At 32.7% G+C, this 17,344-nt stretch overlaps 2 protein-coding genes across 6 annotated transcripts; one reads left to right on the top strand and one right to left on the bottom strand.

Moving 5' to 3' along the window:
* The first annotated feature begins 1,511 nt into the window (after nucleotides 1-1,511).
* On the top strand, nucleotides 1,512-4,377 carry LOC145119640 (inosine-5'-monophosphate dehydrogenase 2-like). Its single transcript, XM_079055338.1, has 3 exons — nucleotides 1,512-3,065; nucleotides 3,147-3,404; nucleotides 4,117-4,377. Exons 1-3 carry the CDS (start codon nucleotides 1,863-1,865, stop codon nucleotides 4,186-4,188), a joined length of 1,533 nt encoding a protein of 510 aa, XP_078911464.1. The 5' UTR covers nucleotides 1,512-1,862; the 3' UTR covers nucleotides 4,189-4,377.
* On the bottom strand, nucleotides 4,237-15,716 carry EMB2738 (GTP-binding family protein). 5 transcript variants are annotated; one of them, XR_013713922.1, is made up of 14 exons: nucleotides 15,263-15,698; nucleotides 14,951-15,021; nucleotides 14,300-14,383; nucleotides 13,898-14,194; nucleotides 12,764-12,903; nucleotides 11,758-11,845; nucleotides 11,502-11,690; nucleotides 11,258-11,419; nucleotides 9,787-9,980; nucleotides 9,552-9,702; nucleotides 9,286-9,451; nucleotides 9,120-9,212; nucleotides 4,373-4,461; nucleotides 4,237-4,292 (listed from the first exon to the last, which is right to left on the bottom strand). XR_013713922.1 is itself a non-coding variant. In XM_079055337.1 (14 exons), the coding sequence occupies exons 1-13, from the start codon at nucleotides 15,615-15,617 to the stop codon at nucleotides 9,148-9,150; spliced, it is 1,875 nt and encodes a 624-aa protein (XP_078911463.1). In that variant the 5' UTR covers nucleotides 15,618-15,716; the 3' UTR covers nucleotides 4,237-4,461; nucleotides 9,120-9,147. The 5 variants fall into 5 exon arrangements, 4 of the variants coding, with proteins under 4 accessions (XP_078911463.1, XP_078911460.1, XP_078911462.1 ...); XM_079055337.1 differs by having other exon boundaries at nucleotides 4,237-4,461; nucleotides 11,258-11,274; nucleotides 11,362-11,419; nucleotides 15,263-15,716; XM_079055334.1 differs by having other exon boundaries at nucleotides 4,237-4,461.
* Nucleotides 15,717-17,344: the final 1,628 nt, after the last annotated feature.

Here is a 17,344-nt window from a genome sequence, read left to right as displayed (position 1 = left end):
ATCGGCTAGAGCAGTCCTTCCCACCCACTTCCCGCCAGGTCCAGGATATGTGGGACTACCACTACCGCCACAGACACTTTCTGCCGCCCGACCCTCCGATTTAGGTCATTTCCGCTCTTTCCTTAAGCATTGAGGGCAATTCTTGTTCTTAAGCTTGGAGTGGGACATTTCCCTTTTCCTTTTATTCTTTTCATGCGTTTTTAGTTAGGTTGCATATCATTTTAGTTTTAGGCTAATTTGCATTCATTTTTTTTTATAAAATTCCAAAAAGATTTTATTTTCTTCTTTTCTACTTTTTATTTTTGCATAAAATTTAGCTTAGGGCATTAGCATTCATGCATTTTTGTTATCTGTTTATTCTCACTCCCTTGGATGCCATGGAACAGGTTCATAGTTATTGTATCATTATTGGTCCAAAATCTTGTTGTCATCTCACACATCGAACCGGGACCATTAGCTGTAGTTTGGGACTTCATACTTGGGATCAACTGCTGGAGCTTAAAGGGGTAAGTGATAATGGCCGGGTAGTTTCATGAAGAATTATGCATGAAATACTAACAATTGTAAGATATACTATAGAAATGGATGTTCTTAGCCCTGCGGTCCATACCACTCAGAGGATCACACTTGATCATGTTTGAACCGTTAGGATGAAGCACTGGTGCTTGTCCCTGAGTAGAATCATATTAATATGTATATAATATTTAATTTTATATTTTATTAATTACAAATATATTATAAATATATACAATCTGTAAGTTTTGGTCTGTGAGTAAAGTACTTTAGCTATTTGTATAACTATGTTAATGTGTAAAATATAACTTTAATTATTCAACTTGATATAATTCATCATTTGTAACTTTTTTATTTTGTAAAATAATATTTTTCATCTTTATACTTTTTAAAATATCACATCACCACTCAACTTTCAACTTTATAAAATGTCACTTTCACTATTTTATATTTCATCGCTCAACTTTATATAATCCGTAACCCTTTTATTTTGTAAAATGATATCTTTTATTTCTTTACTTTTTAAAATATTATATTTACCCCTCAACCTTCAGCATTGTAAAATATTACCACCATTTTATTTCTAAACTTTTTATGTTTATCCCACCGTTAATATATATCATATGATATCTTATCTCTTTTTCCGATACACGACAAAAAAACACATAAAAACCAACTATAAAAACTAGTTATATAATAGTATATGTTAAAAAGGTTAAGAGGGTGTTTGACTAAGCTTATTACTTTTCATAATCACTTTTCAACTTATAGCTTATAACTTATAAGCTAATAAATTAGAGGAGAATTACTTATAGATTTTGACTTATTTCCGGTATGATACCTTGATAAATTATTTCTATCCAAATACTATTTTTAGCTTATAACTATTTTAAATTATTAATCTGTAAATTATTTGTATCCAAACACTATTTTTAGCTTATAACCTATTAGCTTAACCAAGCTTAGCCAAACACCCTCTAATACCATAGTCACGATACACTACATTCTCTAGTTGGGCTTTACAGATTTGCCCTAACTTGCCCCTCACCCGCTCAATCTAAGCGATCAGCCCCCTCACGCTCCTACTTGAAGAATCGAACTCCGGTCACCGGCCACCGGCCACCGGTCCACTACACCTTCGTCGGCTGTTACAGGCTGCGACTTCACTTTCTAAGGCTGCGCGGCCCCATCTTCTCAAGCTACAACTCCGACACCATCTCCGGCTTCGGCGCTCACATCTCCGGCTGTGACTGACTTCGGGGCCAGGCCAGGTGTTTTTTTCTACTTTAGCACCAGGTAACTTCAAATTCAGTTTTCGTCTATTCCTAATAACGCCACCTCAAGCAACCATGACCACCGCAAGCAACGGATATATGAACGGATATATGAAGATGGAGGATGGGTTTCCGGCAACCAGACTCTTCAACCAAGGATACTCTTACACCTACGACGACGTTATCTTCCTCCCTCATTATATCGACTTCTCAACCGACTCCGTTCAACTAAACACAAAACTCTCTCGTAACATAAACCTCTCTATCCCATGCGTCGCCTCTCCAATGGACACAGTCACCGAAGCATCCATGGCTGTTTCAATGGCCGCTGTAGGTGGTATCGGAATCATCCACTCCAACAACACCGCATCTGAACAGTCATCCTTAATCCGGTCAACCAAATCCCACCGTATCCCTTTCGCATCAACCGATATCCCGTTTTTGTCACCGGATGATTCCATTTCATCCGCCTCTGTTTTCAATAACTCCCCATGCGTTTTCATAACCAATGATAAGAATAACAAGAATCTGTTAGGCGTTGTCGATAAGTTAACCTGGGAAGGTTTACCCGATAAGGAGGCTAGGATTTCAAGCTATATGCAGAAGAACGTGGTAACATTGCCAAATACGTGTAACCTTAAAGATGTTGCTGGGTATTTAACAAAAAAGGAGATGGATTTTGTGCCTTTGGTGAGTGGAGAAGGGGAGGTGATAAATGTGGTGAGTAAATGGGATGTAGAGAGGATTAATGGGTTCCCGAAGACCTCCGGTTTGCCTTCTGTTGGAGAAAACGGGGAGTTTTTGGTGGGAGCTTCCATTGGGACTAGGGAGAATGATAAGGAAAGGTTAGAACATATTGTTAAAGCTGGTGCTAATGTGATTGTGATCGATAGTTCACAAGGAAACTCGATTTATCAGATAGAGATGATCAAATATGTTAAAAAAACGTTTCCTGATTTGGATGTGATTGGTGGGAATGTGGTTACGATGTATCAAGCTCAAAACTTAATACACGCTGGAGTTGATGGGTTGAGAGTTGGAATGGGGTCCGGTTCCATTTGTACTACTCAAGAAGTTTGTGCTGTTGGCCGAGGACAGGCAACCGCAGTGTACAAAGTATCATCGGTTGCTGCACAAAGTGGTATTCCAGTGATCGCTGATGGTGGGATTTCAAATTCTGGACATATAGTCAAAGCTTTGACTTTAGGAGCGTCAACTGTGATGATGGGGAGCTTTTTAGCAGGAAGTACCGAAGCTCCTGGAGCTTATACAAATCAGGTAGGTTAAGGTAACTTGCAATTTTCTATTTTATTATAAATGATATTTAATTAGTTTTTTATTTTGGTATAACATTATTAGGGGGGTGAAAGGGTGAAAAAGTATCGAGGAATGGGGTCTCTAGAAGCGATGAGAAAAGGGAGTGATGCACGTTACCTGGGTGATACAGCTAAAATGAAGATTGCGCAGGGGGTTGTTGGAGCAGTTGCAGATAAAGGTTCGGTGTTAAAGTTTATTCCGTATACTATGCATGCAGTGAAACAGGGTTTCCAAGATCTTGGTGCTTCTTCCTTACATTCGGCTCATGATTTGTTGAGGTGTGGGGTCTTAAGGCTTGAGGTATGGTATATACCAAAATCAAAAACCTTTTTTCAAATATCATTTTTTTTTTTAATTTTGGTCCCAAAAGGTTTTTATCTTGCAAATGTGGTAATGTTGGAGAGATTTTTGTAATGTTTTAGGTCTAGGTAAAATAACTATATATTTGGGTTCAAAGTTGCAAAATTAGGCTATAAATCGGGACTCAAAATTGTCATTAAAGAACATTATCCCTATTTTTTTACTCTAAGTAATCAAAGTAGGGCAAATTATACTTTCACCATTTTGTAGATTAAGCCGTTAATTTGTTTTTGAGTAAGTTATATTTTGAATTTTGGTGGGTATATCTGATTTTTTGAATTTTGGTCCCAAAATTTTTTATTGCAAATTTGGTGGGTGTTTGTAACATTTTTTGTCCTTGTTTCAATTCAAGTAAAATAATATGTATTTGGGACCAAAATCAGCTATTATACTTAAGGACCAAAATTATAAGTTACTCTATTATTTTGATTCAACTGTTTTACCTTTTTACCTTTTAGAATTATCATTTTTCTTGGTTACCCGTTTTTAATATCTTGGCGAACTACAAATAACACAATGTACTTTCTTTCACCAGTTATCGATTTACCCATTAAACTATTATTACAACAGTCATAAGAAAATAACAGTTTAGTGATAAAATGACACAAGTTTCCATGTTAATATTTATGTTTATGGTTTGACTTTTGTTCAGGTACGAACAGGAGCAGCACAGGTGGAAGGTGGAGTTCATGGCCTTGTGTCTTACGAAAAGAAATCCTTCTAACCACATTCACATTCACATTCATTGTTAAGTTATGCAATGCACAAGCTCTTGTTGCAATTGACTTAATTTGGGCTGCTTACTTACATCTGATTCTGAAACATATGCTGACAGATAAAGTTTGTGTCAAAATTTGCTTTTTTGCATAAAGTTGATGAGACTGCTAATATATAAAAACTTAGTTCACCAAAAGTTGCGATATGATCAAAATCAAGTTATGTGTATTCCTTTGAACAACACGAGATTGTTATCAAGCAAAACTAGCATGGATTTATCCTGCAAAAATACAAATTACAAGGAATTAGAGATGTATCTTTATGTATGTAAAAAACAAATACAAATTACAAGGACTTATCGGTTTTTGTTTTTTCAAAAAACAAAAAAACCATAACCACACCGCATGTATTAACCGCACCGCAAAAAGGTTAATTAGTAATATATTATATAATATATGCTAAAAAGGTTAAAATAAATTGCAATTTGAGTTATCAATAAGTATAGGAGTTCACTTAACATTGAAACCATGGAAGTTGTGTACAAGATTGGATATGGTCTTCATCGATAGATCTTGAGCTCGGTTGCACTATGTTTAGGCAAAGAAACCGAGCTATGTTTAGGCAAAGACATTGATGAATTGAATGAGAAGATGACATATAAAACTTTGTAAGCCTTTCTTCATATTTTTGGATCAATTTTTCACCTTTTTTTTATGTAGTTATACCTTCAAAGGGTAAAAGATCATATGATGGCAGCTCAACAAAAAGAGTGAATAACACTAATATTATCATGTTTTTTGTTATGTAGTTAATACCTTCAAAGGGTAAAAGATCATATGATGACAGCTCAACATAAAGAGTGATTGAATTTCCTTGGTACCATGTAACTAACATTATATCTTTGCTTATATTCTCTTATGTTTTAATGGTTTTTTAATTTTTAAATAAGTGATGATTTTGGTTGTTTGCTAGCAGAAAGTTTCGGTGAGAAGTTTTATGGGATGAAAGAAGGATAAAATTCTAGAATTTGTTTATGATTTAAGTTATTGTTGTATACCTTAAGTTAATATATTTATTGCTTGGTTTCTTAGGTTTGTCTTAGGTTTTGTATTCTGAACGTCGTAATTTCTTCATACAATCTCGGATTTTAACGATCATTATATCCACGCATTTGTATTTGAGTCTACTACAACTTTCATTAAGATTACTTCTGTTAAAAGGTAATATATTTTTATTTACGATTTTATAAAAAAAAAATGTTCATACATACATTCATAAAGAACGCATTGACATAAATATCGTAAGTAAAAATATTATTTTTTATAAAAAAAACATTTATATGCATGCGTTCTTTGTGAATGAATGTTTCTTTTATAAAACTGTAAGTAAAAATATATTACTTTTTAACGGGAGTAATCTTAATGAAAATTGTAGTAGACTCAAATTTGAACGTGTGGATATAAAGATCGTTAAAATCTGAATCTGAAATCGTATGAAGAAGTTACGGCGTTCAGAACACAAGACCTAAGCAACCAAGCAGCCCATGTCGCGATGGACATAAGCATCAACAACCCTAACACCATATTAATGATTATTTCATGTATGATGACGTGAGAAAAACCTAAAGAATCCAGTCATAAGTATTGAATGCATACAAAAACAAAAATGATTTATTTTGCAATAAAAAAATATTAAGAACTAAATGTGTAAAAAAATATTAAGGATTAAATGTGTACAAAATGAGAAATATATTACATTTTTATGTCATTTTTTCAGCTTACCTAGAGTAGCCGGTCATAAAGACTGAATGTGTACAATTTAACAAGTTGAAAGGGTAAATGTGGACGGAAAAAAAACTCAATGACTAAATATGTAAAAATCAAGAAATATATTAGTCATTTTATTTTTTTCACATAACAATTTTTGTTTAATAGTGTTGTACTGTACAACACAAATCTCTAAAACATAAAATTATTATATAGCATATACATATCACTTAAAATCTAGAATGCCACATCCTATAAACCTTGTTATCCATAGACAAATCGTCAACCCACCGTGCTATTAAAAGAGTGTTTGGCTAAACTTATTTAACCAGGTTTTTTACTTAAGGGGTGTTTGGGATTCCTTTTAGAATGACTTTTAATCTTTAAGTTTAAAAAAAAAAAAAAAAAAAAACAAAACAAAAGGTGTTTGGGTAATAGAAAAGTTCTTTTGAAAATGGCTTTTTGAATACAAGAAAAGTAGGGGTTTCTAAAAGTCACAAAACTTGACTTTTTGTTGTTTTACATGTAAAAATTAAACTAAAAGTCATTTTGCTGACTTTTTGCTAATCCAAACACATTTTAGACTAAACGGTGTGGTAATGGGGACATCGGCAGTATCCGACGTGTCATCATTTCACTGCCGGTGAACACCGCGCCGTAAAGGGGGTTTTACTGCCAGTGGTCTTCTACCGTTGGCAAAATTTTAATTTTTGTGGCATTTTGTGGAAGGAGACGTTGCCAAACGGTCGGCAATGGCTAATTTGGCAATTTCCTTTTTTTTTTTTTAAAAAAATCTACTATATATACAAATCAAATTTCCAAAATTTGACCACACTATACACTCTCAACAACTATTTTTTCTTTGAACATGACTTCTTCCAACAATCCAAACTCTTCCAAACAAAATGCTCCAAACCAAAATGTTAACAACCATTTCACCCTTTTCGGCTACGATCCGTCATCACCACCACCTTACCAGCCACAAATGGACGGTGTTCCTAGCTATTATTCACAATTCCAAATGCCCCAACAATTCCATTTCCAATCTCAACCTCAAACTCAACCATCTCAAACTCAATTTCCATCCCAACCGCCATTCCTACCTTCAAACGAATGATTGATTCCGAACACGAAGAACAACTTCAACCTCAACAACAAAAGAAAGGGAAGGTTGATCCGAGAAGATGGACACAAAATAAAGAAGTTGAGTTAGGAAGGGCATGGGTCGACATATCTGAAGATGGTGGCACAGGAAAATGTCAAAATCGTGATCAGTTTTGGTTACGTATCGTGGAGCGCTTTTGTAAGGGAATTGGTCGAAATCTAGATTATCGGACCTCCGACCAATGTAACTCCACATGGAATCTTATGAACAAAGTCATCACATATTGGAATGGAATTTACACAAACTTTGAAAAGCAATGAGCTAGCGGAGAAAGTGAAACGAGTTTGTTGAAAAAAACACACGCTACATTCCAATATGATATGCAAAAGCCTTTTAAATTTATTCATGTGTGGGAAGTTGTCAAAAGAAGCAATAGGTGGAGGGAACTTGCAACATATGAAGAAATTGCTATTCCGCCAAAAAGAAGTCGGACATCTTCATATTCGAGCTCGCAACAAGTCTCATCGGATGGTCACGTAGGCGTTAATTTTAATGATGATAACGACGACATTAAAGAAATACGCCCGCCTCCTCCTCCAATGGGAAGGGACAAAACAAAAGCTCGAGCAAAAGGAAAAGGGAAAGCGACATCTTCAAATTCTCCCGTCGGAACCGAGCGGTCAGCTAGATCAGAAAAAATGATGACACAAATAGCATAATTGAATTCAACTTTGGAGAAGCATATGGTTGAAACCATCCGACTCACCGAGTATACGTTGTTAATGCAAGATGTGAAACCGAGCAATGAAGCAGTCGATTCGTGAAAAATATAAGCTAAACCGCAAATGAAATTTTGATGTTATGTTTTTTTCTATTTTTTTTTTAATTTTAATTTTTCACTTCATACTTTTTTTTAGGTTTTTAATATAATTTTTAATTTCATGTTATTTTTTACTTTTAGGATTTCTAAAATGTAATTTTTAATTTTAGTACCAGCTTTTGGTTTTTCATGTTGTCAAAGAGTTGAAAAATGGTTTTTTCGTGTCGTTAAGAGTTGAACAATGAAAATAGATGACGAGTGCCCGATCGAATTGATCGGGTCATGTAGGAACAAGATTCAAGTCTACTGTTCTGTTGATGAGACCATTCGATCAATCGACTCAATCGGCTCAACCGGATGTGGAAGGGTGGCGGTTTTTAAAAAAAGATGTTATTTTTTTTTGAAATTAAAAAACAAAAATAAAAGAAAAAAACTCATACCATTTACCACACCCTAGTCCATAGGTGAAAATTGTAAAAAAAATATGAAAGTTGACGTAACGCCTACATGACACCTTTTTACCATTAGTATAAAAGGCACCACACCCATAGCCTTAAAGACCTTTCGCAAAAAGTCTTTTTACAAAAAGTCCTTCTACTTGATGTTCAAAAGTAATCCCAAATATCCCCTAAAGGTCACCATTGGAAATGTTTTTCGTTCAATATTATTAACCAAAATTTATTAAATATTTTTTTTTAAGTTTTGAATTTTATACAATTAACCGCTTTATTTAATAATATTAATTATATATAACCTCAAATATTTATTCTTTGTTGATTTGTTTCACTTCTTCGTTGTTTTTTATACTATTTTTATTTTACAACTATATTACATAATAACTTTATCATCTTTTATATTTCAAAAAAAAAAAAACATAATATGGTCATCTTTCTGATTTTCCAATATTGTAATATATTTATTTCATTAAAAACAATAGTCAAATAATATTGATTTTTAAAAATATAGCATTTACTTAGAAAAATCACAAATCAGACAAGAGGAGTGTATAAAAAAAACATTTCACAAAGATACGAATAAACTAAGATAATTTCAAAAATATCTTTTGGAAATGGTTTATGAAAATAATTTTTTGTTATATAAAGTTACTCAAAATCTGATGTGGCAAAACGTAAAAGCTTCGGGTGAGGCCAATGCCGCTTCTTGTAAATCATGAAATGCTCTTAGCGTTCACATATTTACTCGATGACAATAGTGAAATTACAACATTAAGAAACTATTAACCTTACCTCACTTTTTCTCTTCAAGATTGATAGATCATGTAGCTACAACCAACTTCTTATGCGTGAAGTTTGGTTTCGGTTTTGACACCGGACCTTGCCCTGGAAATAATCATATAGATGTCAGTTGTTATCTGCTATCTGTTATCTGTTATCTGTTTGGACGAAGACTAACCAAAATCTTTCTCGGATTTCTTACGGCTGCGCCATAAAAGACGAATTGGAGTACCGGAAAATCCAGCATCGGATCTTAATTGTTTCTCCATGTAACGGCGGTATGTTTCAGGGAAAAGCTTTGCATCATTCACAAAGAAAACAAATGTAGGTGGCCTAATAGCTGCCTGTGTTTTTCATATATTATATTTTCATGTTTCACTATTAATAAAAAAAAAAAAAAAAAAAGAAGATTTCAATTTTCAAATAGAAAAATGATTTAAATACCTGAGTGCAATAATAGAGGCGTCCTCTTTTTCCACCTCTAGTCCTTGGAGGTGATTTAAAAGCTAAAGCTTCATGAACGACTTGATTCAAAGTGGCTGTGCTAAGCCTTCTTGATCTCTCGCTTTCAACCGCACTTGCAGCAACAATGATTCTGAAATTCCAATTTCCATTACAATTAAATATTTAAATATTTATATTAATAAATATTTTATTAAGAATAAAGAAAGATACTTACTTGTCAACGCTGTTTCCAGTTATTGCAGTTGAATAAACGATAGGTGCCCAATTAAGAATACGAAGCTTTGTTCTAACGTCTTCCTCATAATGTAATGTTGTTTGTTGGTTTTTATTTGGAATTGTGTCCCACTTGTTGACAACAATTAGACAACCTTTGCCTTCCTTTTCTATCCTTTCTGCAATCTTGTAATCCTAAGTACAAGTCAAGAATCCTTTCTTGTCAGGATTTCAGTTTTCTAATTGATTGTAAAGGTTGGTGTTTTTTCGTAGAGTAAATTACAAAAATGGTCCCTGCGCTTTCAGATTTTAACTAAAATTTTATTATTTTTCAGTTTTGGTCCTTATTTCAAGGTTTCTGATCAAAATCAGGAAGTCCCACGGACCAAAAGCAATATGAAGCCTTGAATCAAAGGATCAAAACTGTAAAAATCAGAAAGAACAGGGACCATTTTGTAACTTACGCTGTTTCTATATTATGTTTAAAAACAAGGTATAGTTTTTAACACTACTGGATATATTATTTAACTATAATTACAGAGCTCATTCACAATTTTTATATTACATAAAAAAAATCTAGTTATTTTTAGAAAATAAATTATAGTTTATTTAAACTCATGAATTTATAACATATTAAAAATTTTATAGATGAAAATGGGTTATATTACCATTTTGCATTCCAGCGATTATGGAATGAAAAAAAAAACATGTCTAGGAAAGAAAATTAACATGGAAGGATTCAGATTTCATCAGAAATGGTCAATTCCATTCCATCGGGCAAAACAAATAGTTTTTTATTCCAATGGAATCAACCATTCCACTCCTCCGATTCCATCATACCAATGGAATGAACTTTTCCATTCCATTGCATTAAATGATGGAATAAAAAAAACAGCTATACCCAAGGAAAGAAAGGGAAATTTACAGAAAAGTCCCAACCTTTTGGGAAAAGTTTCAATAAAGTCCTAAAAGTTATTTTTTTAACAGAAAAGTCCCGATTATTTAACATTTTGCCCAAATTAACGAAAAGTCCTTTTTTATATTTGAACAGCAAATGACAGATTATATGATTTTCTCAAAATAATGAGACTTTTCTGTTCAAAAAAAATTAGGACTTTTTTGAAACTTTTCCAAAAGATTGGGACTTTTCTATAGATTTCCCACGAAAGAAACTAACAAAACAGAAGGATTCAAAATCAGAGTTCTTGATAAATGGTCCATTCGATTCCATCAGGCAAAACAAACAGCTTTTTTTTTCATTCCATTCCTTCTCTGATTCCATCATAACAATGGAATGAACTTTTCAATTCCATTCCATTCAATGATGGAATGAGAAAAAAAAATCAACCATACCTAATGAAAGAAAATTAACAAAATAAAAGGATTCAAATTCCTTCAGAAATGGATCCATTCCATTCCAACAAACAAAACAAACAACTTTTCTCATTACAATGGAATCAACCATTCCATACCTGTTCTGTGATACATGCTAAGGCCTCAATAACAAGAGCTACCACATCAGAACGCCGAATTGCACGAAATGCTCGATTAACAGACAAAGCCTCTGTTGTACTACCTGATGAAGCTACTGCTGCCCTTTTCCTAATTCCAGCAGTATCAATCAAACGAAATTTCTGCAATATTTTTTACAAACAAAAATTAAAAAAAAACATTAAATCTAAATATTTATTTATTAAAAAAATTAAAAACAAAAACCTGGCCATCTGGTCCTTCAAACTCGGTGTCAATAGCATCACGTGTGGTTCCACTAACAGGACTAACAATTGTTCTGTCTTCACCAACTAAAGCATTGAGAATGCTGCTTTTCCCAACATTTGGTCTCCCTACAATTGAAATTGAAGGAATGTAGTTTTCTTCTTCTTCTTTGTTTTCAACATCAGAATCCTGTGTGTGTAGAAAAATCATTAATTGTATAAAAATAAATTGGTAAGTGGTGAAATTTGAAAAATACCTTGGTTTTTCCTAAGCCTGTGCAAACAAAGTCAAGAAGCTCACCGGTCCCTGTTCCAGAAATAGCTGATATAGGAAGTGGTGTGAATCTGAAAAATAGTTTGATTAAATAAAAGATAATGGTATTATTATATGAATATGATTGAGTTTTTTATGTTGTTAATCTGAAAACTAAGGTAGTGTTTGGTATGCAGTAATCGGAAAGGGAATGGAATGAAAAAATTAAAATCCAGGTTGTTTGCCACATAGGAATGGAATGAAGCATTCCTCACAGAATGTGTGTTTTTTTTCATTGTGTGATTGAATGGAAATGTGGAATGATATATCATAAATTATACATTGCTTTTATTTATTTTATTTTCAATAACAGCAATGTTTTAAAAAGGATTCTAAACTTCAATTAAATTACATTTTTTTATTTTCTGAAAGTAATAAAAATTATATTTGATTTCAGTTTCAAGATCATATGGTATTTAGTTTTGTTTATTATTATTTTTTTTTTGTATACAAAATTTTTAAAGCGATAATTTTTTTTTTTGGATTATTGAAATACACATAACACATAGTATATATATTTCAAGCGAAGGTAGTTTATATGCAATTTTTCTAAGCGATATACCTTTATTTTATTAGGGTTTATTTTTATTAAAACAGCATTTTTAATTTATCACTCAATTACCCTGTTCATTGCTTTCCTTTTTGGTTCCATTCCATCATACCAAAAAGACCCTAAGGGGTGTTTGGTTTGAAGCATGTAGATGGATTTAAAATATTTTAGGATAATTTTATGTTTATATGGTTTGATAAATCCTCCTTATGCAGCAAGCTTTTTGTTATTAAAAAAAGAAAAAATGAGTTTATTGCCCAATGCTCATGTATCCTGTCTCTCACTACAATCCAAACACTACAAATTTAAATCATTCTAAATCCAAATCCTTTGAATGATTCAAAATCCCTAAAAAACAATCTCAAAATCCAAATATAAGTGAGAAAGAAGCAGAGCTTACCCAAGAGACCAAAACTCTGATGCTTGCATTATTCCTTTTCGTGGAGACTCACACTTATTAACAGCTAATATAATACATTTATTTGAATAATTCTTTCTGAGCCAATCTGCTATTTCCACATCAGCTGCATTCAGGCCTACCTGTTCAGAGTTAGTCACAAATCTTTTCAAAAGATTATTCTTTTTTTAATTGAATTACAATTTTGTTATCTAGAAATAACTAAAAGATATACTTTCTATAACTTACTTGAGTTTTAATAAGCTTTTATTATCTATATTTTGTTACCTTTGTAAATCAAAGTTGATTAAGTATACAATCAGATTGATATATAAAATAAAGTTAAAAATAATATATGAACATTCATATTTCATTCCATTCCTACAAAACAACCAAACATGATCATGGGATGTAATCACTAATGACTCATTCCATTCCTAAGATACTTTAATACCTTATTTGGGTTTTAATAAGCTTTTATTATCTATGTTTTTTATTTTGGTGAACAGAAGTTCATTAATTATAGACAAAATTGAAAAAATGATCCCTGTGGTTTCTCATTTTATGTGGCTAAGGTCCAAACGTTTGAAAAGTTGCAGATTTGGTCCTTTTCGACAAGTTTTGTTGTGGTTTGGGTCCCTCTTCCGTTAACTTTAACTGGTTGGTTGTTAATTCTTTTAAAATGATAATTTTACCCTCATGGACCATTTTTAAAAGAATTAACAACCAACCAGTTAAAGTTAACGGAAGAGGGACCAAAACCACAACAAAACTTGTTGAAAAGGACCAAATCTGCAACTTTTCAAACGTTTGGACCTTAGCCACATAAAATGAGAAACCACAGGGACCATTTTTGCAATTTTGTCTTAACTATATTATAATCAAAATAATGTATAAAATAAAGTTAAGAATAATATATTGTAATTCTACATATAATATAAAAAACTTATTTGAACATTCATTCCATTCCTACAGACCAATCAAACATGATCATGGAATGTAATGACTCATTCCATTACCATATCCATATCCATTCCATTCCATCCAACCAAGCAAATCCCAATTGAAATCAATACAAAAAAAGCATAACAAGTAAAGATTCAAGTAGAATTAATGTTGCTAGTTTATGAACAATACCTGTCCATCAACTACAAATATGATGACTGATGACTCTTCTACAGCCACAGTAGCTTGTCTCTCAATCATTGAAGGCATCCTGGCAACAGCAGCCTCTCTGGAAGCAAGTGGAATACCTTCCATGCCAATTGTTGTTGAAACAGATAATTGTTGTTCCATAACATCAGTCTGTGACTTTGAAACTTTGAGAACACCTCCTGTGTCAATCACCATAAATTCTTTGTCTCCCCAAAAGGCTCTACCATATAACCTATCCCTAGTAACCCCAGGTTCATCAACCACAATAGCCCTGTTTCCCTGTAACAGATATAAAAGTTTAATTTATGACAAGATATATAATCAGATAATAGCTAACAGATATTAGAAAGTATAACAAAAAGGACAAAGACTATAAATTTATACCCCAACAAGGCGGTTGAATAATGCTGATTTGCCAACATTTGGTCTTCCAACAATTGAAACCTTTGGAAGAAGATGATCAGGTATCTGCATTGAGTTGAAAAGATGATTGGTTAACATCAAGAACAAGAAAGTTGATTAAATGTATATGCATCAGCTCCTTCAAGAATAAGGCCAGTTTCTGGTCATGAGTAAATTCTATTTATTCATAGTTAGAACCAAATTTAAGACCTTTTTTCTGTTTTGGAAAGGGGAGAATGGAGTGTTTTCACAATTCGTGGATAAGAACCTCAATGTAAATCAACCAATCTAACAAAATTATAGATTACTATAGAGTGTATATATAATTGACTTTGGATGAAATGCATATGATGTTTGAGAAGACAAAACAAGAAACTCATTATTGAGGACAAGGCATCTTTCAGAAATGGATACCTCAATGGCAGGTTATGCAAATTTTAGCATTTCAGCTAGGATAAACTTTGGGTCACAAGAAGTATTTCATTCCCGCTCATGCTAATTATACCATTTCAGGAATAGACTTGCTACTAAGAAGCAAAAACTCTAACAATCACACAGAACAATACTCTCAGGATTCAGCAAATGACAAGATCACAAGATACTGAAGATAGTACATAGGATATGGTAACTCACATTCACGACTTTGATACTTTCACGCATCTTCCTTCTTCCACGAGTTTCTTTTTCATCAATCGGCTCCTCTTCTAAAACATGAGTGAATGTCAATATGTTTTCAATCAAAATTGAACTAGCAAGTTAATTAAAACACAAGCACACAGGTTCCAACTAAGAGATGAATCAAGTTATCACGAGTAATTCCATATATATACTTTTCTAATAACTTGAAATTAAATTTGTAATAGTAAGATTGACCAATAATTAGACAGAATTGTCATTTTAAAATGTAAACCCTACGGACCATAAATGAATAGCAAAAACACGCACCGATTTTCAATTCCTTAGATAAAGAAAGCGAGTATTCACGAACGGCCATTTCCGCCTCCACTTCGAGCTCATCCACATCCAAGTTTTCATCACTTAAATCTTCAAAATCAGACTCCGCATCATCTTCAATTTCCGCTAACTCTATTGCTTCAAACTCTCCTTCAGATGGACTACACGATGGAATAGTGGCTTTACAACGGCGGCGGTGAAGAGATACGGCTGATAGACACAGAGATGGATTGGAGGAGGAAGTTGGGAGGAAGAGCGAAGAAGATTGAGAGAATCTGGATACTGGAGCGAAGAGAGAAAGAATTCTAGAGAGAGAAACATGTGAGGATACATCAAGAGATGACATTGATTCAAATTGTGTAGATGAAGATGGAAGAAGAGGAAGTTTGGCGGGTAATGGATACGAGTGATACTCATTGAGACACAGGTTTATCTTCTTGTAAGTTCATGGTGTACGGTGTATGATAAACATATATTTGCTAAATTACGCGCTATGTTAACGTATCCATGTTTTATGGGCTGATAACTTTGGGCTTAATAGGTTTGGGCTGTTCCGAACGATATAATTAAATATTAGCCTTGTGATATTAGTCTTGGAATCTTTATAAAACAAGGGTCGGTCAATGAGAAAAATGTTGACACTTTCGTATATTTAATATGAAATTTTATTATATAAGAACCAACATTAACAAACGTTTATTTTGGACATTAATGTCTTCATTGTATACTTTCATTAATATATAAATAAAGTCATAATAATGGAAATTTTGATAAAAATTATCATATTTTACTATTTTAGATAGATTTGGTAAAAACCGATACGACTTGTAAAACCAACACAAAATAAACGGATTTATGTAGGATATTTCAACATGTTTAAGTAAACGGGTTGACACGACAAATACGGTGACACCCGATTTTTAATACCATGTACACCTAAAATTTTCCTTTATAAAACATGAATCATAACTAATTCGGTGTACATTTGTATCACAAATTAGTACACATAGTTATCAAGAGGATCTTACGATTAATTTCGTGTAAGAATCTAAGTTCAGCGCTACTAACTCTACTTTTTTCTACGAGTTTACTTGAATCTAAAAGACACACACACAATAAAATGGTAAGCTACAACAAGCTTAGTGAATAACCAAATCAACAATATATAAATTAGTTACACAACTAAATATATTTTTTCACATTCAACCAAATAATCTTAATGTGTCTTCTAATCATTCAATACACAGTACGACATTACTGACACTAAATCTACCATTTATTATTTATAATAGACTTACAGCCAAACAATCTAATATCAATTCCAATTAACCTCTCCTTAGTAGTAATCAATACTACATATATTACAAACTCATCTAGCCAACATTTATCTTACTAACATCACATCCATTCAAACTTTCACTACAATATATTCTGTCGTGAGTATACTATTTCAGCCATCAAGGTTAGTATTAACTTACAATTCTCCATTGATAATATTACAACCACCAGGGCTATTATCATAATATAATACTAACATACAAGCATTTATACATTCTCATAACCCTGTAGTGTTACAGTCACTAAGACCACCACTAATAACTGATCCTATTTACTATGGTGTTACAATCACTAAGACAACCACTAAGTTAGTATATGATATTACAGTTACTAAGCATACCACTACAATCAACACTTGCATCAAGGATAATACAATGGTAATTACAACACTAAGCATACCACTAACAACCGATTCCCATACAACGGTAATTACAACACCAAGCGTCACGATTATGTTGGTTCTATATGCTCAAGAATGATCATAAAATAATATTTCCGATAACATATGATCCTATATGGTTACCACCAATAACAAGTAAACACCAATGGATCATTTTATGTAATGAATTTGATTCATAGTAAAATGTCATAACTCTTGCATCTATTATTTTGTGAAAAATAATATTATATATTAATTTATATGGAATGAATTAGTTTAAGTGTGTTAATTACATCATTTAAAGGTTAAATGGTTTAAATAAATTGTATAACTTTATTTAATGTAAAAGTTTATAT

This window comes from Lactuca virosa, chromosome 6, assembly GCF_052849685.1.
Source record: "Lactuca virosa cultivar CGN04683 chromosome 6, Lactuca_virosa_CGN04683_v6, whole genome shotgun sequence".
NCBI lineage: Eukaryota > Viridiplantae > Streptophyta > Magnoliopsida > Asterales > Asteraceae > Lactuca > Lactuca virosa.
Note: the sequence above shows the minus strand (reverse complement) of the source record. Positions and strands in the feature narration are given on the sequence as shown.